The sequence below is a fragment of the Puma concolor genome, chromosome B4, assembly GCF_028749965.1.
Source record: "Puma concolor isolate L17-30 chromosome B4, mPumCon1.1.hap2, whole genome shotgun sequence".
Classification (NCBI taxonomy): domain Eukaryota; kingdom Metazoa; phylum Chordata; class Mammalia; order Carnivora; family Felidae; genus Puma; species Puma concolor.
This window is the reverse complement of record NC_141673.1, coordinates 143,081,532-143,107,539: the sequence shown is the minus strand read 5'-3', so window position 1 is coordinate 143,107,539 and position 26,008 is coordinate 143,081,532. Positions and strand designations below refer to the sequence as shown.

General features: G+C 47.4%; 1 protein-coding gene across 7 annotated transcripts in view; it reads right to left on the bottom strand.

The window, feature by feature from the left end:
• Positions 1 to 13,657: 13,657 nt before the first annotated feature.
• Positions 13,658 to 26,008, bottom strand: part of DIP2C (DIP2 acetate--CoA ligase C (putative)) — a 415,544-nt gene continuing 403,193 nt past the window's right edge. For all 7 annotated transcript variants that reach the window (XM_086715073.1, XM_086715079.1, XM_086715076.1 and 4 more), the window contains 4 exons: positions 24,274 to 24,348; positions 21,377 to 21,551; positions 19,633 to 19,756; positions 13,658 to 16,759 (listed from right to left, as the gene is read on the bottom strand). In XM_086715073.1, coding sequence (XP_086571199.1) covers positions 16,507 to 16,759; positions 19,633 to 19,756; positions 21,377 to 21,551; positions 24,274 to 24,348 — 627 coding nt within the window. In that variant the 3' untranslated portion in view covers positions 13,658 to 16,506. The remainder of the gene's footprint in view (positions 16,760 to 19,632; positions 19,757 to 21,376; positions 21,552 to 24,273; positions 24,349 to 26,008) is intronic.

Sequence of the window (26,008 nt, the reverse complement as noted above, 5' to 3'; positions counted from 1 at the left end):
TTAGTAGGTTTACATTTAAAGTAAACAGCGATTGGGGCACCTGGGTGGGTCAGTAGGTTGAGTGTCCAGCTCTTGATTTTGGCTCAGGTCGTGCTCTGAGAGTTCGTGAGATTGAGCTCCACGTCAGGCTCCACACTATCAGTGTAGAGCCTGCTTGGGATTCTCTCTCTCCCTCTCTCTGTGCCCCTCCCCTGTGCTCCCTCTTTCTCTCAAACATTAACAAATAAACACTTAAATAGTGATAGGTATTCATTTGTTACCATTTTGTTTATTATTTTCTGGTTGTTTTTATAGTTCTTCTGTTCTTTTCTTCCTCTCTTGTTCCTTTACTTAGAGACCCTATAACTTTCTTTAGTTACTGTTATATGTGGATCCAATGCTCTTATTTTTTGTATATCTATTATAGGTTTCTGATTTGTGGTTACCATGAGGTTCATAGATAGTAACCTATATACACAGCAGTCTATTTTAAGTCGGCAGTCATTTAAGTTTGAATGCATCCTAAAAATGACTACATTTTTATCCCCAACCCATGTTTATGCTTTTGACATCATATTTTTACATCTTTTTATTTATTGTGTGCCTTAACTAATTATTGTAGGTTTAGTTGATCTTGCTAAATTTGTCTTTTAACCATCATACTAGCTTTGTAAGTTGTCTATCCACTATGTTTTCTATATGTTTGCATTATAACCAGCGAGATTATTTCTCTCATATATTTTCTTACTTCTAGTTATGACCTTTCATTTCTGTTTAAAGAATTCCCATTAATATTTATTATAAAGCCAGTGTAGTGGTGATGGAGTTCCTTCAGCTTTTACTTGTCTGGGAAACTCTTTCTCTCTCCTTCAATTCTGAATGACAACCTTGCTGGGAAGTATATCCTTGGTTTTAAGTTGTTTTTTTTTTTTTTTTCCTTTTAGCACTCTGAATATATTGTGCCACTCACTTCTGGCTTGCAAAGTTTCTGCTGGAAAATCAGTTGATGGTCTTATGGGAATCCCCTTATATGTAACTAATTGCTTTTCTCTTGCTGCTTTTAAGATCCTCTAATTTTTGGCATTTTAATTATAATGTGTCTTGATGTCGACTGCTTTGGGTTTATCTGTGCCTCCTGGACCTGGATATCTGTTTCCTTCATGAAAAGTTTCCCTTCTCAGGTTAGGGAATATCTTAGCTATTATTTCTTCAAATAAGTTTTCTGCCCATTTCTCTCTCTTCTCCTTCTGGGACCCCTATAATGTGAATGTTAATATCCTTGATACATCCCAGAGGTCCCTCAAACTATCATATCTTTTAGTTTTTTTTTTCTTTTTGCTGTTCAATTTGGGTGATTTCCACTACCCTATCTTCCAGATAATGGATCCATTATTCTGTATCATATAATCTACTGTTTTTTTCTCCCAAAAGCATTTTTCACTTCTGTTTTTGTATTCTTCAGCTTAGATTGGTACTTCCTTATATTTTCTTTATCTTTGTGTAACTTCTCACTGTGCTTATAAACCACTCTTCTCAGTTTGGTAAATATCTTTATGACCATTACTTTGAATCCTTTATTGAGTAGATTGCTTATCTCCATTTTGTTTAGTTCTTTTCCTGAGGTTTTTGTCTTATTCTTTCATTTAGAATCTATTCCTCAGTCTCCTCATTTTGTCTGACTCTTTGTGTTTGTTTCTATGTACTAGGTAGTACAGCTATGTCTCCCAATCTTGAAGACAGTGGATTTATGCAGGAGACATCCTCTGGGATGTAGAAGTGCAGTAATTCCTGGACACCACAGCCAGGTGCTCCAGAGGTGTCCTGTGTGTGGGCTATATGTGCCTCCTGTTGTGGCAGGGCCATGACTACTGCTGGGGAGCTACTGGACAGGGTTATCACACTGTTAGGTATAAGGCCCAGTGAAAGCATAGGACTGTGGGGGACTCTCAGCAGGGCAGGGACCCCTGGGATTAGCAGCTTAGAGGAAGGATCCCAAAATGGTGCCCACCAGTGCTGGAATCTGCACAGCAGAATGAGATAGCAAACATGGCTGCTGCTAGTGTCTCTAGCACTAGCACAAAACAATACACACAAAACAAGACAAAAACAAGAGTACATAATTCTCACCCCCCGTGTGCTGAAGAACAGGTGTTCTTCAGATCACTATTTCCAAGCTCCTTGCCAGGGCTGTTGGCCTGCCTTCTCTCTAGGAGCAGGGCAGTGCCCTCTGGGATCTATCCCAGCCAAGCCAGCTGACCTTTAAAACTCCAGGCTTTAAGTCCCACTGATTGCAAGAATTCATGACATTTGGTCCCTCTCATTTTCCAAGCCAACGGCTCTGGGCATATGTTCTCCTTGTGTTCCTCAACAGACGAAGAGAAAGCATTTGACAAAACTCAACATCCATTCATGGTATGAATGGTCAACAAAGTAGGTTTAGTGGAAACATATCACAACATAATAAACATCATATACGATAAACCCACAGCTAACATCATATTCACTAGTGAAAAACTAAAACATTTTCCTCTAAGATCAGGAACAAGACAAGGATGTCTATTCTCACCACTTCTATTTAACACAGTACTGGAAGTCCTAGCCACAGCAATCAGACAAGAAAAAAGAAATAAAAGGTAAAGCTTCCAGGGAAGATGGTGGAGCAGGAGGATCCTAAGCTTATCGCATCCCACAGACAAACCCTGACAACACTCACATCAGTGTAAATCACCCAGAAAACCACCTAAAGACTGGCAGAACAGACTCTCCCCAAGTAAATGTACAGAAGAGGCTATATCAAAGAGGGTAAAAAGGGGAGAGGACATGGTTTGGAACCAAAATGACCCGAAGGACTGTCCATAGGAGGGAGGGACACTGCAGGCATGGAGAGAGGAGACAAGCAGACCCCACACTGTCCACTGCAGGCACAGGGGACCCACACTAGGAAGATGAATCTATATCAGAGCTTAGAAGACCAGAAAGGCTTAACTTCATGAGGTTTTTTTTTTTTTTTAATCAGTGGGGCTTAACATTGGGAACTTTAAAATTCAGTGGGCTTGGCTCTGGGAGAGTCAGTGAGCGAGCGAGTGAGCAAGCGAGCGAGCAAGCAGGAGGACATGGAGTTCCTGCACTTAAAGAGAAAGCACAACAAACAACCCCACTGAGCTACAGCATAGGAGCAGCAGTATGAAAACCCCCTGGGGTACACAGGATGATTTATTTACTAATCTCCGATTGTACACAGGAAGGGCATGGATCTCTAGATTTCTCCAAGAATGAAAGAGCTGTTGGGTGACATTTATATTTCGCTCCACTCCAGCCTCAATACATGGACATCTGCAGGAACCAGCACCAATACCCTCCAACTAGCTTTGCTGAGAGTGTACCCTGCCCCAGCATTCTTCTGTGGATCGACCCCATTCAACCTGTCCCACTCAGTAGGTGTCCATTTAAAGGAGCACCACAAGCCCTGACAGTGGCCAGGACCACCCCAAAATGACTCCTTCTCTGGGGAGACAAAGAGCTAAACACACATACCACTTCAACGGCAGCCATACCAGTGGGTTGGGGGCAGACAAGCCCCTCAGGGGATAACACAGGGTGGGCACCCTGCAGTTCAGTGCCACTGCATCTCTGCCAGACATCTGGCCTAACCCACCACAAGCCCAAGGCAGCCCAAGAAAAGAAAAAAATTTCACAGGTACATATAAATAAAATAAAAGTAGTAGATTAATCACCTGTGAAACATATGGGGGTTAGGGGTGCCAGGGTGACTCAGTTAGTTAAGCATCCAACTCTTGATTTTGGCTCAGGTCATGATCTCAGGGTCCTGAGATGGAGCCCCATGTTGGGCTCCATGCTGGGTGTGCAGCCTGCTTAAGATTCTTCCTTTCTCCCTCTACTGCTTATGTGCTCTCTCTGTCTCTAAAACAAAACAGAACAAAACCAAAACCCAACAAAACAAAACCAAAAACTCCAGAATGTGTGGAGGTTAAAGCATAAAAGCAGTAAAATCAAGTATATCTACAAAACTCAGTCAAGGGATTCATAAAATATAAGGATGTAAAGTATGCTAGCATATACATAAAACACAGGGGTGGGGAGTAAAAGTTTAGTGCTTTTAGAATAGGTTCAAACTTGAGTGACCATCAGCTTAACAGAGACCATTATATGCATAAGATGTTACATAAAAAGCTAATGGTGACCACAAATCAAAAACCTATGGTATATATGCAAAAAATAAAGGGAAAGGGAGGCAAGAATATCATCAAAGAAAGCAATCAAACAAAAGACAGAAAAAGAAACAGAGAAGAACTACAAAAATAACCCCCAAACAAGTAACAAAATGGCAATAAGTACGTATCTATCAATTAATTTAAAGGGACTAAATGCTCCAATCAAAAGACATAGACGACTGAATGGATAAAAAAGCAAGACCCATCTGTATGCTGCTGCTAAGAGACTAATTTCAGAACTAAAGACACATGAACATTGAAAGTGAAGGGATGGCAAAATGTTTATCATACAAATGGAAGTTAAAAGAAAGCTATGGTAACAATGCTTATATGGGACAAAATAGACTTTAACAAACATAAAGTTATCAACAGTAATACAAAAATAGTAGGGGGCTTTAACACCTCACTTACATTAGTGGGTAGACCGTCGAAAGAGAAAATCAATAAGGAAACCGTGGCTTTAAGTGACACAATGGACCAGATGGATCTACAGACGTATTCAGAACATTCCACCCCGGAGAAGCAAAATACACATTCTTTGCAAGTTCATATGGAACATTCTCCAGAACAGATCACATGTTAGGCCACCACATCAGTCTAAACAAATTCAAAAAGTAGAAGTCATATCACACATCTTTTCCAACCACAGTGGTATAAAACTAGAAATCGACCACAAGAAAAAAATCTGGAGACAACACAATAGCGGAGAGGTTAAATAACATGCTACTATACAATGAACAGGTCAACCAAGAAATCAAAAAGTAAAAAAAAAACTACAGGGAGACAAATAAACTGAACACAACACGGGTCTAAAACCTTTGGGATGCATCAAAAGCTATTCCAAGAGGGAAGTCTATAGCAGTACAGGCCTACCTCAAGAAGCAAGAAAAATCTCAAATAAACAACCTAACATGACACCTAAAGCAGTTAGCAAGAGAACAAACAAAACCTACAACCAGAAGGAGAACAAAAATAGTAAAGATTAGAGCAGTAACAAATGAAATAAGACAAAAACAGAACAGATTAACAAAACCAGGAGCTGGTTCTCTGAAAATAAAATTGATAAAACTCTAGCCAGACTCATCAAAAAACAAAAGTGAGAGAGAGGACTCAAAATCAGAAATGAAAGAGGAGACATTCCTTGCTTCTTGACGTAGGCCTGTATTGCTATATACTTCCCCCTTAGGATCACTTTTGCTGCATCCCAAAGGTTTTGGACGGTCATGTTTTCACTTTCATTTGTTTCCATATATTTTTTAAATTTCTTGCATTTCCTGGTTGACCCAATCACTGTTTAGTAGCATGTTGTTTAACCTTCATGTACTTGTGGTTTTTCCAATTTTTTTTCCTTTTGTTTGGTTGACTTCAAATTTCACAGCCTTGTGGTGAGAAAATATGCATGGTATGATTTTAATGTTTTTGTATTTGTTGAGGCCTGCTTTGTGACCTAGTATGTGATTGTGGAGAATGTCCCATGTGCAACTGAAAGAATGTGTATTCTGCTGTTTTAGGTTGGAATGTTCTGAATGTATCTGTTAAGTCCAGCTGGTCCAGCGTGTCATTCAAAGCCATTGTTTCACTGTTGATTTTCTGTTTAGGTATCTGTCCATTGATGTATGCAGGGTGTAAAAGTCCCCTATATTATTGTATTATTATCAATTCATTCCTTTATGGTATGAACTCCTTTAGTTTTTGTTTCTGGGAAACTCTTTATCTCTCCTTCTATTTTGAATGACAGCCTTGCTGGATAGAGCATTCTTGGCTGCAGATTTTTCCCATTCAGAACTCTGAATGTCAATCATATCACTCCCTCTGGCTTGCCAAGTTTCTGTTGAGAAATCTTCAACTAGCCTTATGGGACTTCCCTTGTAACTTAAGGACTTCTTTTGTCTTGCCGCTTTTAAGATTTTTTCTTTATCACTATATTTTGCAAATTTAGTTAAATATGTCTTGGCCTGCTTTTGTTGATTTTGATGGGAGTTCTCTGTGCCCCCCTGGATCTGAATGTCTATTTCTTTTACCAGATTAGGGAAGTTTTCATCTATGATTTCCTTAGATAAATTCTTGCCCCCTTTTCTATCTGCTATTCTGCTGTGACTCCTATAATATAAATGTTTTTATGTTTTATGGAGTCACTGAGTTTCCTAAGTCTATTCTTATATTGCATAATTCTTCTTATTCTCTTATGTTCAGCTTCAGTATCTTCTATCATTTGGTCTTTTAAATCACTAATTCATTACTCTGCTTCTTCCAGCGTGTGTTCATTGCATCAAGACTGATTCCAATCTCAGTTTTTACATTTTTCATTTCTGACTTTCATTCTTTTCTCAAGTCCAGTGAGAATCAATAATGATTGTTGCTTTAAATTCTCCATCAGTCATGTTACTTACATCTGTTTTCCTTAGATCTCTGGCCATGGCCTTATTTTGATCTTCCGTTTCAGATGAATTCCTGTGTTGGCATTCTAAGTCTCTGCCCTCTTCCCTGTGTCAAAAAAGCCAGTTATGTTTCCCACTCTTGAAAGTAATGGCTTTATGAAGGAGAAATCATATAGTGTCCAGGTTCTGAGATTCAGGAAGTGTCTCAGAAAATAATGTTTTTTAAAAAAAAGAAATGAAAGGCATCCAACTGGAAAGGAAAAAGTAAAACTGTCACTATTTTGCAGATTATGTATATTCAGAAATCCCTAAAGACCACAAAAAAACTATTAGATCTAATAAATTAATTCAATGAAATTGCAGGATACAAAAGTAACACAGAGATCTGTTGTGTTTCTATACACTAGTAACAAAGTAACTGAAAAAAATTAAGAAAGCAATCCCATTTACAGTTGTACCAAAAAGAATAAAATAGGGACTCCTGGGTGGCTCAGTTGGTTGAGCGACCGACTTCAGCTCAGGTCATGATCTCATGGTTTGTGGGTTTGAGCCCCGTGTTGGGGTCTGTGCTGACAGCTCAGAGCCTGGATCCTGCTTCTGATTCTGTGTCTCCCTCTCTCTCTTCCCTTTTCCCATTCACACTCTGTCTCTCTCTCTGTCTCAGAAATAAACATTAAAAAAAAAATTTTTTTTTAAAAGAATAAAATACCTAGGAATAAAGTTGACCAAGGAAGTGAAAGACCTGGACTCTGAAAACTCTGACATTTATGAAAGAAAATGAAGACGACACAAATGGAAAGATATTATCATGCTCACGGATTGGAAGAATTGATGTTGTTAAAATGTCCACGCCACTCAAAGCAATCTACAGATTTAACACAATTCCTTTCAACCAGAACCAGAACAAATAATCCTAAAATTGTAAAACTGTAAGACACAAAAGACCCTGGTTAAGCAAACATCTTGAGAAAGAAGAACAAAACTGGAGTATCACAATCCCAGATTTCAGGACATACCACAAAGCTATAGTAATCCAACAGTATAGTACTGGCACAAAAAAAGACACAGATCAGTGAACAGGATAGAGAGCCCAGAAATAAACCCATGCTAGTGTGGTCAATTAATATACAAGAAAGCAGGCAAAAACACACATTGGAGAAAGGACAGTCTCTTTAATAAATGGTGTTGGGAAAACTGGACTGCTATATGCAAAATGATAAAATGGGACTTCTTTCTTACAACATATACAAAAATAAACTCAATGCAGCCTTAGCGACATATTTATAGACAAATCTCAGGCAAGGAAAACAAAAGTTAAAAAAAAAGAAAGAAAGAAATGAGACTACACCAAAATAAAAAGCTTTTCCACAGCAAAGGAAGAAATCAACAAAACAAAAATAAACCTTATTGAATGGGAGACAACATCTGCAAATGATACATCTAATAAAAGATTAATATTCAAAGTATATAAAGAACTCCTACAACTCAATAAAAAATAATTAAAAATAGGCATAGGACCAGAATAGTTATTTTCGAAAGAAGATGTACAAACATCTAGAAACACATGAAATGATGCTCATCATCACTAATCATCAGGGAAATGCAAATCAAAACCACAATGAGTTATCACCTTACACCTATCAGAATAGATAGTATCAAAAAGACAAGAAATAACAAATATTGGTGAGGATTTGGAGAAAAGGGAACCCTCATGCACTGTTGGCAGGAATGTAAATTTGTGCAACTGTGGAAAACACTACTGAGGTTCCTCAAAATATTAAAAATAGAAACAGCAAATGATCTAGCTTTTCCATTACTGGTTATTTACTCAAAGAAAACAATAATGCTAGGACAAAAAGATATATGCATCTTATGTTTACTGCAGTATTGGGTATGGATGCAGTGTTAAGTGTCCACAAACAGATGAATGGATTAAGATGCCCCCGCCCCCCACACACAGAGGAATATTACTTAGCCACACACACACACACACACACAAGAGATCTTGCCATTTGTGACAGTGGGAACGGACGTAGAGGGTATTCTGCCAAGCGAAATGATCTAAACAGACAAAGACAAATACTATACAATTCCATTTATATGCTGAATCTAATAAACAAAACAAATGAATAAACAAAAACAGAAACAGACTCACAAATACAGAGAACCTGTGGTTTCCAGGAGGGTGGGGGGCGGAAGGGTGGGGGGTAAAAATAGATGAAGACAACTGAGAGATACAAATGTCCAGTTATAAAACACACCAATCAGGGGAATGAAAAAGAAAAGTACAACACAGGGACTATAACCAAGAATACAATAATTCTGTCTGATAACCGTAACTATACTTACTGTGGTGAACACTGTGTACGTACACAATTGTCAAATCACTGTGCTGTGCACCTGAAACTGATGTAACATTATGGGTCAACTATAATAAAAATACCAAAGTTTTAAAAGTTACGTTTTCTCAAAAATGAAAATTTAGGCTTTCCTACTAGCCCACGTGGTAAATGGTGGGATACTGATGGCAGATGACAGTGATCTCTGTCTCCTCTTTCTCCTTCCCTGATGGCATCGTTCCTAGCGAAGGTCTTCACACATGCACACATAACGTACCAGTCCAATTCTTGCTTTCCAGCTTTATTTCCCTAATTAGACTGTTGTCGTTGGCAACTTTGTGCCTCCTGGAACTCCTTTTCTATACTCACGTAAGTGCTCTAGACATGGTAGGAACTCCTTAAAGGCCATTAGACCCACTGACCTTATTCTCTGAACATCAAGGGGCCATCAAGCGCATGGCTGAGCTGAACTGAGTACCTGTGTCAGACAGAGATCTGGAAGGACAGGCTGGAAGAAACAAAGAGGCAGCAATGGGGGAAAAGAAGGCATTTGCAGAAAATCATTTCCCACAGGTCATGCTTTCGCAGGATCCTTTTACACAGAGTATTTAAGATATGAATACCTGATTATTTGACTTTAACTTTAAACTAACCAAATGGAGAGTTTCACTATTCATATTACCAAGGATCATGGGGTCTCTTTAAAGATCTCCCTAAGCGCCTCTCCACAGGTCCTTAAACAGGTGACAGAGTCAAGGACCAACAGCAAATATGGTTGCCTCTGCCGCTATATTATCAATTAGGTACTAAGAGCAATTCTGAACTCTGCTGTTTACAAAGAATCTTGACATTTTGGGGGATTTTGTTGCATTTTAGGAAATTGGAGCCCTGGAATATTCTGTTCAGTACAGGACCCCCAACACCCTTCCTCCTAAGTTAAGGGAGGAGTGTTGACTGGGAAAGTGACAACCACGTGTTGGTCCTGACTCCTTTACCCACCAAGACCCCATCAACCTGACACGTTCACCCTTGTGCAACCACTGCACAAGCGAAAAAACAAAAAAATCTGAAACACAAAAACAAAAACAATGCCCCAAACAACCCAAAGCATGTCTTCAGTTACCTTCTGGGTTTACTCTGAGAAATAAGTCACTTCCTCTCTGAGCAGGTCCAGCTCCCCGGGGGGGGGGGGGGGTTCTCACGTCTGGACTCAGGTTTGTCACAAGAACTAGCTGTTTATGGCAAGGAAACAAGGTTAAACAAGTGCTCGACTTCATGCCCACATTTCAGCTAGAAAATCAGTTTAAAGAACAGTGTACGTGGGGCAACTGAGACCTTGGCGATCATCTCGTCTTACCCCTTGATTTTGGAGACAGTAAAGCTCACGTGATCCCCTCTGTGTGCAGCCAAGACTACATCTCAGTCTCCGACCAGCTGCCTCTCAGCCTCTGCCAGACCTCAAACCTGGGAGCGTGATGGGGCTCCTTCGCTTTACCCCGCAACTTCAAATGGTTGGTGCTCAGATATTTTATTGATAAGGGAACAACAGAGAAGCTGGAACATTAAATTGTTTAAAGACCGAACTGCCAGACTCAGAAGCTAACTCCTGTGGAAGGAAAAATCGGAGTCAAAAGTTACTTCTCAGAAGTTTCCTTACTACTTTGCATCTTAGAACAGGAATCAGCTGATGATGACCTCAGGGCCAAATGTGGTTGCTGTTTGTAGGACCCAAAGCTAAAAATGGCAAAGCTTCTAAACCCAAAGCTTCTAGATAGTTGAGAAAAGTCAGTGGAATAGTACTTCACGACGGGGAACTGAAACAAAACCCACACTTCTGTGTCTGCTTACTAGAGGGCTGCCTTTGTGTCGCACCATCAGCAACGAGCGGCTGAGACAGAAACCGCCTGGCCGGCAGAGCCCGCGCCACTTGACTCCCTGGCCCTCCCACGGCAGGCTGGCAAAGAGCTGGTTAAACCCTGGCTGCAGCTGGTGCCAAGACGCGGCATAACCGCTGCGCCTTGTTAGCTTTTCAGGCATAACTGCCCGCCAGCGATTAACGGTTGTCACCAAAGGAATCCCTACAGCCCGTCCATGCCCGCCAGCTCCATCTTCGGAGGTGCCTGTCCATCTCCAGGAAGCACAGTGCTGGTGGCACACGTCCACTTACTTTCAATCTACGCAACCGCTTACGTCATCGCCTGGGTGACAAAGACCCCGGACACACTCAGGACCTGGTAGCACCTCTTGATGACAACACTCTGTCCCCGAGAATCACTGCTTGCTGTGCCCTAGTCACTGACCACACACCAGAGCCGGGGACTTCAGGAACTTAGTCCTCGATGGAACGCCGTCTGATGGTGACCAGGACAGGTTCCACCTGCCGTTGCCTGGTGAGCGTGAGAAGGGACACCTGGTGGACGCAGGAAGCACAGCCACGGGTCAGGGACTCACCAAGGGTTACCGCACAAGACCAGGCCGGTCCCAGGTGCCTTGGGGGCCGCTCTGGATCCACGTTCAGGCTTCAGGGGCGCACTACTGCTGGGCAGTGACCCGGGGTCTGCCGACGTCCTCCCGAAGGGGCAGCCAGGATGCATCTGCGTGGCTGCCATCCACCCGTGTTTCTCGGCACAGTCCCTTCACAATGCAGCGAGGACGGGGAACGTTTCCCCTCGGCTCCGCTCTGGCCTAAGCAGGAAACGGGCTCCAGTCGCTGACCTTTGCCCCGACCTGCCCCCTTACTGCACCTGCACGCTCGCATCCGTGGTGCCCGCTCTCGAACGACGCTACTTCGCGTCTTGCCAGAGCTCCCTACCGTGCTGTTACCCGGGGAACCAATCCCCCATTCGAGAACCGCGCCGCCCCTCTCTCACCACCTTCCCCTTTCCCCTGCCCCCCACCGTCTTTCTGGTATTTCCAGCCGTTGGTCAGGTGGCAGGGGCACTTGCGCTCCAACGGCGGGTCATTACAGCGCACACGTGTGGCAACAAGGCCTGCGTGGCTGTCAGCACTCGCTGGCGCCTCGCGTAGGACGAAAGTAAGTACCGCTCGCCGTGCCTCCAGCAGCCCCTACCGCGTCCCGAGCTGTCCGCCTCCCACCGGGGCTCGAGCCCTGCGGGCACAGGGATCCTCAGATACTTACCCACCAGGACGTCCTGCGTCCGGCCAGCGCTTACAGAACGCCCGCTCTGTGCGGGGCTCCGTGGCGGAGCCAGCACGGCGAGCGGGCAGGTGAAGACGGAGAACACGCGTCCACACGGGCTCAGGGAACAGCAGAGCGCACAGCGGAGCTGCCGCCCCCGCCCTCCTCGGCACTGGGCACCGGCGGGCTCTTCCTCCCGCTCACTCTCCTCCCTCCCAAGTCAGTGCTCCAGCCCGCTCCTGGAGGAGTGCAGGCGGGGCCTGCACGCTGTCCTCGGGGCGGTGGACGCATCTCCCCCCGCCACACCACACGCCGTGCCCCACCCTCCCGCCTGCCACTCACGGTCTCCCTCTCGGGGCTCGGTCCCCACACGCGCGAGAACGGAGCCTCAGGGGAGGAAGGCCTACGGGCCGACCTGCAGGGGTCGTGTGCCTAGAGATCTATGCCGTGGGGGCGGCAGACACAGCCAAACCACGAAGGCTTCCCCTACCCACTGCCAGCCCGGATGGCAGGTGCGCGGGACGCTCACGCCCCGGTGACAGCGTCGGGAACGCGGCCGACCTCTGTCCCGCCCGGTGGCTCCGGACCCCCCACTGGGTCTAGAGGCCCGACACGCTACTACGGTGCGGGGGCGCACACGGGGGGCACGCGTGAGGGGGCCTTCCGTCCGCACGCGCAGGAGGCCGCAGGGCAGACGACCGCACAGGGGCGAGACCCAGCTGCCCGAGGCTGTCGCCGGCCGGGTCCGGGAACCCACCGCCGTGGAGCTGCAGCGCGCGGAGCGGGCCGCCACAGCTGAAAGCACGCACGCACGCACGCACGCACGCACGCACGCACACTCGCGCATGCGCCGTCCGAAGCATGGCCGCTCAGGACCACGTGTCTGTCAGCGGGTCTCGGGCCCCCAGCTCGCGAGGTCCGAGGCGCCCGCGTGGGGCGTCTCCACCGCCACAGGCAGGGGTGCTCAGGGGCGAACGGCGGGGCGCGGGGGCCGCTGCCCCGCGGGCGCTTCGCGGCGCACATTTGAGGTCTACTGGTTTTGGTGTGTATACAGCTGAGTTCTTGAGAACCACCAGGCTGAAGGTCCGTGCGCCTGCCCCTGCCCTTGCGACACAAACCTGAAAGAATTCTCAGATCTTGGGCAAAAGACAAGAGCTTCTGGTCGTCAGATGAACAAAGACAACTTGGGTTGGAAGAGTCAGCTGGTCCTACTTCCTGACATGCAGAGGTCCCCTGTCATACAGCTGACAAAGTATTTGCACACAGGACTCAGGCTTACTCTTTGTCCCCCAAATCTAGCAAGAATCTGTACACTTCCAGCAAATGTGAACAAATATATTTAGATATATTTAAAAGAATTAAAAAAAAAACATTTCACAAAACATGTTGCCATAGGAATTTTTTAAGCAATAAATGCCCACATCAAAATTTAAACATTGTTCAAAGTATGATTATCTGTACTAATAAGTAATGCAACAAATTATGTAAACAGAGTCAGATACATTTCCCATTTCCCTGCAGGAGTCACTTCCTTCCTGGGATTGAACCTGTCCCAGACAGTTTTCCAGGGGACCAATTAAGAAACTGCTATTTTCAGAGCAACAAAAATAAAAGCTTTTATTTGTTCATTTGAATATAAAACAGGCGTTATCACAGATGTACAAAGCTTACTGGTGGTTTAACATATGAGAAGGTTGCCGTCCTTTGCACATAAAAATTTTGTTTGAAACCGTGATTGGTTGAGTACATGAATTTCTCTAACCAGTCACCACACTCTATGAAATAACGCTGCTAACATTCAACTGATAAAAGGGACAGTTTCCCTTGGGTAAAGTGTCAAGCAGGATTAAATATATATAATAAACAAGCACCATGAGGAAGCCGCCCTGTTGGGTTAGGTCTGTGTTTCAATGTTCATTGTGTACCCTTCTTTGTGCATGTTGATTACACGGTTTTGTCTGACTTCAAAAGCACAAGGTCACAAGACAAACATTGTTACATTCTCATGAATGATTTATCTACAGCACAATTTCTAATACAGAACGATCCTTCTTTATTGCTGAAACGGGTTTCCTTTCCTTTTTCTTGCATGAATGACCTTTGATCCCAGCCCCCAACCCTTTGACCTCAACTCTAACATGAGAGATGATAGGACGTCACTAACCATGTTCACAACCGCACCGCCTTGCATGTGAAGGTCCTACTGGAAGTGACACCTGGTTTGTTTGCTTCCGACATCAGCTAGACCTCACAAGTTCTCCTGCAACTGTGTTTCCTAATCAGTACATGATCTGAAGCCTTAAACCATCCTTCCCCTTAAACAAGGTTGGTATGTGTAAGAAAATGTCTTTTTTCTGTGTGTGGTGGGGATTCCCCCCGCCCCTCGTAGGAAGCAGAAGACTGTAGGAATGTGTATCTGAAGCGTGTAGAAATATTCACACAGCAATGAAGTCAAATAATATTTTAAAAATCAACTAATTTGTGGAGATGGAAGGATGCACCCCACATGCAGACAAAGTTTTAAAAATGCCACTTAAAATTTTAAGAAAACAAGTAGCCTTGGATCTCGGAAGTCAAACAAAACTCTCTTTTAGCAAAGGGCTTACTGCTGGCGCATATAGCAAAGGCAGGTGAAGACATTGCCTACAATGTAACGAAAAGAGAATCTAAAGTTTGCCCAGCAACAATCTTGGTCATGCATTTCTAGCAACGAGAGCCACTGCGGGGTCATATTGGGGTAGTTACGAGATAAATCACGCTTGGACAGCTGACACCTCTTCTTGGCTGGACACAGATGGGCCAATTCAATCAAGGAGTGTACAGGTGAGACATGAAAATTGGAAGGCGTGTGAGGCAGCAGCAGCAGCAGCAGCAGCAGCAAGAGACGGAAATCAGAAACGTGTTATCCACAGGTGGCGAGATGAAGGCAGCTGTGAGGCTTTCTTGCTCCAGCCAGTGGCTCTGTTAGGAGTCCGGGGGCAGCTCATGCGAGTTCCCTGTGGGTTTTGCTCACGCCGGGGCAGGGAACCCCAGAGAGCTGGCCGAGGAGACGATCTCCTAGGTGAGTCTTTTCCCTTAAAGCTGTTCCGGACACTCTGTCCACTCCATACAGTGGCCATCTGAGGGGAATCAACACAACCCAGTGCAAATGACCACAGAATATCGTTCCTTTTCATACCAAGGACCAAAAGGGGTGACACTAACAAAAATGATGAGGAACGTTGTGCAGCGAATTCTTGCAGCTAAGAGAACAGTGCCACACACACCTGCCTTCCCTAATGCCCGCTCCGTGTACTAAGCACATGCTGGCACACCGTTCGCTGTTGCCCCCACAGCAAAGGAAAGATAGTGCACATTTAGCCTCAAATTCCTTCCCCATCTCTGAGATGGCAATAACTTCACTTGCTGGTCTCTGGTTCTAGAAGAAACATTTAGACCGGGCTACCGGCAATCTGTGATTGCTCACATCAGCAAAGTGGGTGTGAGAGAATCTCTCTTTATCTACAGTACAGTGGAGGGGACACCATGCAAGTGACAGGTTCTGCATTTTAAACTTTAAAATCTCCTTTGTTCATTAGTGAATTTATATTTCATATATATATATTTGTTGTGATACTATCCACGCAAGATAATACAACACTTTTTTATATTAGCAAACATTACAAGACTTTAATGTTCTTGAATGTTTTTTCTCTTTTATACTTCTAAAGAGATCAAAATAAATTAAACGTTTTGTACATAATTACATATGAAGAAGTTAACTTATTTTATCTTTTTAGTTTAGTACAAAGTTATCTGCAAGATAGTTGCCGAAATACACCTTATGTATAATTCCTTCTCACTCTATGCTAACTTCCAAGGCCGTATCTAGCCTTTGTTTCCTCAGTACATTTCTGACAAAGAAAGCTGCTAAAATCTAATTGGAAGGTGCTATTTGGAAGGTTTCCTCGTACCTCAACAAACTTTCCTAAAAGGATAAGATCTAGCAATGGCTTAAATCAGTAACAAGGTCCATGTCATTAAGATTTCATGACACATTAAACAGAGAAAACAATTCTTTGTCACACTACATAAATTGTTTAAAAGAACCCATCTTGAGGGCAGAATATTTTTTAATTGCTATTTTGGCTTAACAAAATACCACATTTACGAAGAAAGCACTTATCCAATAATTAAAAAAAAAAAAAAGAAAAGAAAGTTTTTGAAATGGGTTTTCCAACAAACTGAAGGCAGTAATCCAAAGTCCTTCTGAGCAAACTTCAGTGGTAAATTCACATTTCACATTTCACCCCCATGCCAACCAGGACTGCTGTGGAGTCTCGCTGAGGCGTGACCAAAGGCTCCATCCCAGTGAATGTTGCCCTCGTGTCTGCAAACTTCAGTGACACTGAGAAAAACGTTTCTTTCCCTGGAAAGGTCCATGGGAGCCAGAGACGAGACTACATGTTGTAGGCCACATAGATGGGGTCCAGCTGGTCGGCCAAAAACCCATCACGCAGGTGCATGCGCTGCTTCTCTCCCCGGGAGTTGATGGGGATCACACCGATGTCCACCACAACCACCACCCCCACCACCAGGTAGTGCTCCTCCAGGACCACATTGGTCACCAAGGGGACCAGGTCCAAGGCTTCTTGCTCTGACCCATCAAGCTCAACCACCACCACCAGCAAATTTGTCCAGGTGAACACAGCGCTGGAAGAGAGAGAAAATCATCACTATACAGCGAGGTTTTTATTGAACAACTAGGCTTTCTTGTCAACAAGTCCCATCCATCTGGCTCTTTTTGGATGTGCCTGTGCGCTGACCATCTCTCTGAGCCCACGGCCATCAGCTCATTAAGTGCCGCACACAAGCCTGTCGCTGGCGTTTTCTAACGGCGGCACTCATGGTGGCTGCTGCGCGTGCACGTGATCTCTGTGCTAGGCATCACCCTGACAGCGGCCCTGCCCTCTGCCCTCAGCCGCTGCCGAGGGACACGCCGCGGTCGGGTAGCACAGGAGCCTCAGCACCTGTGCCCCTAAGGTGAAGCCTGTGTCCCCCCCTTGGGCCTGGGGCTGGTATGCAATGAGGCCAGGGGTAAGTCAGCAGAGGCTGGAGAGCAGCTGGGGCTTTGGGGCTGGTCTGCCCTGCCTGTGCCACAGTGGGAGGGGGGCACTGAGGGAGCAGGAGCAGCATGGAGAAGAACCGCCAGCTTTGTGTGCAGCTGACCACGGGTCCCGTCACACTGGGACCAGCTAACCCAGGGGGCAACTGCACACACGGGGGCACAGTAACTGTTTCTAGTACTGAGTCTGGGATGAGTCGAATGCAGCAAGAGGTGACCTGTATGGGGAACAATTCCTTAAGAACATCAGAGATGGGCCCAGAAGTATTCTACTTGGGATCTTTCAATGGAAGGTCACCCAGAGTATTTGGTCCGGCCAGTCTGTGGAAGCCTAAGCTTGGTGCTGCTTTACGCTGCCAGCCACCTGAACTTTTACGGTTGGTCGTTAGAAAGCGGTAGTAAGAGGGCGTTAGTGGCCACTGCTCCTGGTGCACACGCTCCACTGGCCGCGGAGGCCAGAAGGGTCCTGGGGCGAAGGGGCTGTGTGCAGGAGGAGGCCAGGCTCCAGGGGCCTTCAGGGGGCTGCTGGTATCTGCTTCTCCAGCCAGACGCACAGAGGTTCCATGGGGCAGCAAGTGTTTGGGAAACTCACTATGTTTTCTAACAGCTTCAGAACACATTTATTCAGAAAAAAAACTCCACACATCTTGTTTAGAATGACCAGTAAATATATTAACGTGGAAGGAAAGAGCAGAGAATGTGTTCGACAGATTACGGCTTCTGGGTTTGGCCTGGTGATAAGCGCGTGTACCCAAGGAAACAGTCCTGCCGAGGTCTGTTCCCAAGATGTGCTGGGACTCTTTGTGACTCTAAAATATTGCTCTGCATGGCCCGAGTGAGCCCATCCTGAGTTTGTGATATCACAGGTTAGATACACACAGTAGCCACTTTGGGCATAATTTAATTATAGCATTTGACACTGAGGACACAGTATCAGGAACCAGGCTGGATTTCTGTATTGGATGGGGGAGGGCTTTGCCAGGAAGCTGTGGGCGGGCCAACATCTCTCTCCTTCCAACAGAGCTTTCCTAGGCCCAGAGATGTCAACCTCTGGAGACGACGGATGAGAAGGGAAAGATGTGGCTAGCGGGACTGTGCCACTGTGCACAGTCACGTCGAGTGACACACGTGTCAGCCTTGGTCCGAGATACCTGACAGGGCGCGCTGGCGGAGCAGCACAGGCCCGGTGAGGGAAGGAAGAAGGAGCAAGAACGACATAGTAGGCTGCACTGGGCGGTTGCCGGCAGACAAAGCCCAGCACAATCAAGCCGCTATCTTTCCGGTGCACACGTGAACAGAGCGGAGCACGGGGCCTGACACGCCTCGGGTGAGGCCACACAGCAGGTGGCAACAGCAGTGCTTAGAACAAAACCCTGAACCCTGGAACAGAAACCACAAGGCGCAGCAAGAAGCACCTGCCACAGACCCGTGAGGGGCAGACAGCCCTTTGCAACTACACAGAAAACGCTAGAGGGAGGCGGTGCAAACCAGTCTGAAGTATTTTCTCACAGACACAGAGCTGGAAGGCTGTAACCGGGGTGCGGCCCGGTGCCACTTCTGGGCCGGGGTCTTTCTAGGGCTTCCGTCTCCTGTCTACACGCAAGCGGACAAGCAGCTTCCGCAGATTCAGGGAGAGCAGGCACGCGTCCAAGTCTGAAGCACAGGACCGTACGGGGAGTGATGGCTCTCCCATCTCTTCCATCCTGCCAAGCTTTCTGTGTTCCCGTTCAGTAAACGCCAACAGATAACCAGCCTGCAATCCGCTCACATGCCGCAATGAACGATCTCAGGCCAATCTACCCACGAGGAAAAACTGCTCACGAGACAGTTTGGAACGTGCCTCCCTTTGGGTTCGAGAGCAGCTTCGTCAGGCCTCTGCTGGCTCCGGGACCCACCAAACGCACAAACCTACAGCTACGAGTGCTGAGCCACTTTTCACTCTTAAACACCACGTGAAGGCGCTCCGTGAGCTTGAGGAAGGGCTCCACGCTGCGGCCTCCAGGCCAGCCCCAGGCACCGTGGGCCACCGTCAACACCGCCAACCAAATGGACCAGGGAGGGAGGGAGCCCAGCTCCAGGAGGACAGGCCCCGGGGCCCCCGGCCTGCTGGAGGGCATCTGGTGTAACTGCCTCCCGTCTCTGCCTTACGGCCTGTGAAGGACCCTCACTCTGAAGTGCCTGCTCGTGCGCCTGTGTGCAGTCCGTTTTCCCCATGTGACCCTCTCGCAGACTCAACGCAAGTAAGTGGCAATTTCCGGGACTCGCTCTCCAGGCGCATCGTTCTCAGGAAAACACGCAATCTGTGGACTCTACGCCAAGAGTGCCCTTTTGCGGCTATCAGCACCAAAGGTAAAGGTCTACAATCCAAAGCCGAGGCTCTCCTGCACAGGCCCCCCGTCCATTCCCAATGCCACACAGTCTCTGTCCTGTGCCACTGTGCACACGCCCACCCACTACTCACCATTCTGTGACGCTTTTATGGGCTCTGATGACTGAGGTCTCGATGTCTATCGGGTGATACCTCATCCCCCGCAGCTCCATTGCCTCATCCAGAGCCCCCACCACGTACAGGGCATCGTGGCGCTCTGTGTAGGGAACGGAAAACATGTGTGAACTTTGCCACAATGGTGCTCGAGCTGCTTAAAAACAAAAGTCTAAAACTACTCCTGACTGCGAGATGCAAAGGAGTGGGGCCACTGAGCGAGGGTAGCATGCTCCTTTCTACCAGGGTCGCTGTGCTCCCAAGGAAATGGCCGGGCCAGCACTGCAGTCTCCTGGGAGGGCTGCTCTCACACCTGTAAGGTCGCTCCGCACCTCAACATCACGGAGTAGAGTGCGTTCTCGGACCAGCTTCTGTGCACCTGCAGTAGGCCAGCCCACATTCCTCGCAGCCCTCAGCCCCAGTGGGGCCGGCAGACACGCCCCAACCCTCAGGGTGCTCTCCCAAAGCCCTAGGGTCAGGGTGCAGCAGCAGAGCCAAAATTAAACCTGGTTCCCTCTGATGTCATCACATGAGGTCTAAACTCATTCTACCTCTCAGTAGGAAAAAAAGCAGAGTTTCTGATAATGCTCATAAACAAAGATTTCCTTAGCTCACGTAACCGTGAAACATCTTCTCACTCATGCAAACCTCGGACAGTGGCAACATGCGGTCAGTCCGTCTTTCCCTAAAAGTAAGGAGACACCCTCAACCTTTAGGGTGGTAAGTATATCCGAGCGTATTTGAAAGAAGCGATCGACATACAGAATACCAGAAAAGAAGTCTTTTCCAGTTTTAAGTCAGATGAGATGAGGACATTTATTTGCTGGCCTCTAACTATTAATACAGCAGGGACTCCAGTCTTTTTGCGGGGGGGGTCACAGAGCTGAGGACAACAGCGCTGTCCCAGCACCCCCGACCCAAATGCCACAGGGTGGGACCTATCCCACCTCCTGAGGAGGTCCTGGGAATCCCAGATAACACCCTCCAATAAAATAGCCTATGGTTTTCCCAAATTGCAAACATGATACAAACACGATGCCAAAACATGTTTGTGCTTTGCTTTCCCCCTAAATTCACGCCAGTTCAGCCCGGCTCACAGAGCTCCCGCCATGCAGCTGTGTCTGGAAGCCTTCTTGAAAGTCACCTCCTGGGGCTGGGGTCTGACAGGATCTCACCAAGAAATCTCTGCTCCCATCCTTTGAAATAACGGAGTCCTGCCTCTGTTTTGAGTAGAACTGGTAGCTGAGGCCGTAATAGCAAGTAGGACTTTACGTTTTCATCTTTCGTAACTTCCCTGCCTGGCACCAGCCGCCCTCAGAGGCGGGAGCAGCAGCCTCCGTGCGACCACGGCCCGAGCGCCTGGCTACCTCTCCTTCCTGACAGGCCACACTGTCAGGTCCTGCCGCCACCGCCCAGCTGGGGTTGCGGGCGGGCCTCGTTGGGACTGGGCGGCTGCAGGAGGGGCGGGGGTCTGTCCACTGCACTTAGGGGCGCGGTGTCACGGGCAGGGCACACTCTGGCTCCTGTGAGAGCACAAAGGACACGACGTGCGGCTTCAGCGTGGACACTCTCACACCCGCCATCCTCTCTTCCGTACTCAGCTGCTTCCTGGCTGGTTTGCAGCCAGCATGTGCGAGGAGCCCCTGGGGCTGGGGTCCCAAACCCACACAAGTTCTCAGGGCCTGGGGACCTGGCTTCTCGACCCACCTGCCTGGGCTCTTACCTCCGTTTGCGTCTGTGAGCTCCGTCCTCCGCAGGAACCCCAAATAGCCCGTCCGCGCCCAGACCGTCTGCGTGTCTCCGAAACTTAACCTTGAGTTGAAGTGGTCTGACTGGAGGGACTCGTCTCCATAAATGGTGAAGTAGCCACTGGCGTTGTGGGCACTGTGAACCCAGATCTGTTCAGGAAGCAACAGAATTGGGTGAGTTCACCCGGGAACATCCCTGGGGAAGAAACTACGGGCGCAAGGCAGCAGCTGATCAAGGCGCCCTCAAGGCAGGAACAAGGCCACGTGAGTCTCACGCAGGCTTCTGGGGGGAACACAGAGGCGCGAAGCAAAGCACCAAGCTGTCCACCTATGGAGAAGCTCGTCAGAACAGGAAGGGTTGGAAAGGAGGCACATCAAGTGAGCGATGTTGTACTAAGCAGTTTCCTTGCACTTATTCAAATATAATGATTGTTTCTAAAAAGCAATTTGGAAAAATGTTGAAAACTTTTATGATTTATTTTTCCCTTTCACGTGGTTTGCACACTTTTGGGAACATATTCCAACACAACAGCAGAAACCAAAACCGACTCCAAGAAGGAAAGGTGTGTAATATCAAGAAACAAAACAGCCCGCGTGTGTGACACTTGGGCAAATGAGAAAGAGCAACATTTTGACTCACAGTGGTGACCATGTGAGTCATGGAGAGCCATGGAAAAGACTCGAGGTTAAGCCAATTAAGTCCCTGAAACACGCATAAAACTGCATGCAATTCTGTCTCTGCAGGGAAAAGAACCAGAAGTCAGGGTCTTCTGGGCTACACAGTGTTTAAAGTAAAGACGCTCTGAGCTGGGTTGTTTTCATGATTTTATTACACTGAAAAATGGACGCGTGAGAGACAGTCCACCTTGTCTGCACTGTCCCGTGGCTCTCAGACACTGTGGGCACGTCCACAGCCACCCAGTCAGTACCTGCTGAACAAACCCAACCCCAGAGTAAAGGAAAAAGTGACACCATCGTATAAGGGCAATGAAACTTGTTCCTTCTTCTCAGACACAAAATTTCCTTGTGAAGACACGTTCCTGTTCAGAAAACCAGAGTGAAGTGGGCTCTGATGCCCGGCTGGAGCCGAGGCCACTGGCTAGACAGTGGCACAGGCTGGCGCCCTCTCCAGGCACCCAGGACAGCACACTGTCCTTCCCAGTTTCATTCCTAGGAATTGACTGACTGATTGAAGTTTATTTATTTTGAGAGAGACAGAGAGAGTGGTAGATGGGCAGAGAGAGAGGAAGAGGGAGAGTCCCAAGCAGGCTCCTTGCTGATGTGGGGCTCGAACCCACCCACCGTGAGATCATGGCCTGAGTCGAAACCAAGAGTCGGACGCTTGACTGGCTGAGCCCCCAGGGGCCCCGAAACAGACTCTTAAGTACAGAGTATAGACTGTGGTGCCAGAGGGGAGGCAGTGGGCAGGGGCTGAGTGGGGGGAGGGGATCGAGAGGTAAAAACTTCCAGGTGTGAAGTCAACAAACCTCGGGGATCAAAAATGCAGCGCAGGGAATGTAGGCAATGGAATCGTCATCATGTTGTGTGGTGACCACACTTGTCCTGGTCAAGAGTCACATCACTGTGCTGTGCACCTGATGCTAACACGACACTGTGTGTATCAACGATCCTCCAAGCAAACGAAGCCGCTGCACCCCTCTTCCCGGTGCCCCGGCGCAGTGGCGCAAGCACACATCACAGGTGGCCGAGGAAACGCCAGTGGTGAGTCCTGACCACATGCCTTTTCTGGTGGGGCTGCTGCTTAGCGCTTCGTGGGAATCTCTCGATCACGTCTGAAGATCAGAACTGAGGGGATAAAATACTGTACAGGTCTTACTTAGGAATCTCCTTTAAACGTGTTGCTAGACGGGAGCCCGTGGGGCTCACCAGGCTTAACGCCTGCAGTTGCCTAAGCATCCGACGTTTGGTTTCAGCTCAGGTCGTGATCTTGCGGTTTCGTGGGGTCGAGACCCGCGTCAGGCTCTGTGCTGTCAGCATGAAGCCTGGTTGAGATTCTCTCTCCCTCTCTCTCTGCCCCTCCCCTCACTCACACTCACACTCTCAAATAAATAAGCTTAAAACAAAAGAGTCTGTTGGTTGAGCAGTGGTGTTTTTAAGAAGCTGTTAGTGACGGCAGCAGGTCTGTGGGCAGCTGGGGAACCTCTGTGAGGAGGGAAGCTGACCATGTGGGGCAGGTGGCACGGCAGCAAGGACGTGGGCATTAGACCCAGTGCCCGTGAGGGGCTCGGCCTTGCCGAGAACAGGAGGGAAGGTAAGTGCACCGTGCCCCTTTCTGATGTCCCTCCCACTGGCTGAGTGGGGGAGGGGGTGATCTAGGGCAGCAGGAACGGGGGTCAACCAGCGTGGGTTTCCTCCTAAATACGAGCGAATGGGTCAAAGCCACTGTTGACTTTCTGACAGAAGAAATGCCTGTCATTCCCTAAACTGCGACCATTTACTGACACTCCATGGTTCTAGGCTGTGGCCTTGTACCCTGGGCATGTTCTCCATGGCTGTCCCGACGCGCTTCTCAGCACTAAGTCGGCAAGCGTGCGGGAAAGGCAAGAGCTAGGACGTAAGGAAACTCATTCCACGTACGTTCACTATCCTCTGCCCTAAATTCTTTGGAGAGGGCCATTCACACTTGCTCACGGAAATCTGCTTTGCAACCCTGAACTTCGGTGACTTGTTCTAGCGGTAAAGCTTATTTCAGGTTCTTTCCCAGCCAGTGACTTGACTTGAGGCTTAGCGGTGCTTCCAGGTGTTGAGGATGACCCGGCGCGTCCAGCAGGGCGGTCATTTGGTCTCAGAGGCTCCGTCTCTGAGCACGCCCCGCAGCTCGCCTCACCCGGGCGGACACCCCGGAACTCACCTCACCCAGGTGGGAGTCGCCCAACGGTCCTTTTGTTTCTGGATTGGCAATTATGATCCGAACCCCCGGGAGGATCTATGTGGCAGAGGAGAATGTTCTGGTCAGTGGACAGACAGGCAGATGCCACACCAATCAACCTTGCTGTGGCCTTTATGCCACGTGCCTGTTTTCCTTTCTAAAACTGTCTAGAAAGTGGTATGGCCTTAAATCAAAATTACATACCATAACATAATTTTACTGCGTGACAACCGCATCTTACTGTAATTATTACTACAATGATAGTGCCTGTATTAAAGTGATCTTCACATTAAAAATCTGGGGACACCTGGGTGGCTCAGTTGGTTAAGCATCCACTCTTGGTTTTGGTTCAGTCCATCCCACGGTTCCTGGGATTGAGCCCTGCATCAGGCTCTGCGCAGACAGCGAGAAGCCTGCTTGGGATTCTCTCTCTGTCTCTGTCTCTCTCTGACCCTCTCCCACTTGCTCTCTCTCAATAATAAGTAAACACTTAAAAACATTAAGAATGTGAATAGAAACAGGATGATTGATACAACTTAACTCAGCATGATGCATGAAAAATAGGAATTTTCAGACATTTCAATTAACTTTTCAATTGTGTTTAGTATCGTGCCTGACATCATGGCACGTGAATGTGGATGAAGGGGGAGGTTTGCAGTCGGTGCTGAAATAAGGAAGTCACTCGTGGATCAAGGTTTCGGAGATGAGTGTGGACCGAAAAGTGAGGCAGGTGTGGTGGAAGGGAGCAGGGTGGTGGCCCCTGCCGTGCTGTCAGGCGTGTTCTGACTAGAGAGCCTGGACAGCCCTCTCTTTCCTCAATCATGCTTCCAACGTTCTCCTGCCTGTCACTGTCTTTTATCGTAATATTCGTATCAACCATCTCCTTTTTTTACATTTTTTCCCATGTTTATTTATTTTTGAGAGAGAGAGAGAGGAGACAGAGCATGAGGGGGTGAGGAGCAGAGGGACAGGGAGACACAGAATCCGAAACAGGCTCCAGGCTCTGAGCTGTCGGCACAGAGCCCGACGTGGGGCTCGAACTCACGGACCGCGAGATCGTGACCTGAGCCGAAGCCGGACGCTCAAGCAACTGAGCCACCCGGGAGCCCCGACCATCTCCTTCTTAATGGAAGTTTGGCTTAGAAGCGTTTTGAATTTCACTGAAACCACATGCATCTGGAAGCAAAAGCTGATTCTGCAAATTTGGAATGAAGCCCGTGTGGGTTCAGTTAATCGGACCTTGTAGGGTTGAGCTTCAGTAAGAGCTCTTGGAACGGGTATCCTGTCCCCTAGTCTGAAGCGTGACACGGTGGCTCTGGTCTCTGTGTCTCGCTCAAGGCTGAGTTAGGGCAGGTACGCACAGGGTCCTACCATGAGAACCAACTTAGCAGCAAGAATTCTCACTGGCGCTCACACTGACACAGATGATAAAGGATCCAGAACTGACATAAGATGCTTCTGGAATTATGTCAAGTGGAGAAGAGATAGGACAACGGGGGCCGAAAATGAAAAAAGAAATCTTCGCTTTGGAGAAATATACTTCTCACCCTCAACTTGTAAAAAAAAGACAAGCAAACACACAAACAAACAAAACATAACCACTGTGGCAGGAGCTACTCCTCCCCCCACCCCACCATAACCCTTCCTTGCCTGCTTTCACAGCAACCGATACCTGGGTTTATAGCGAGGCCCATACACACTCAGAACCAATATAAGG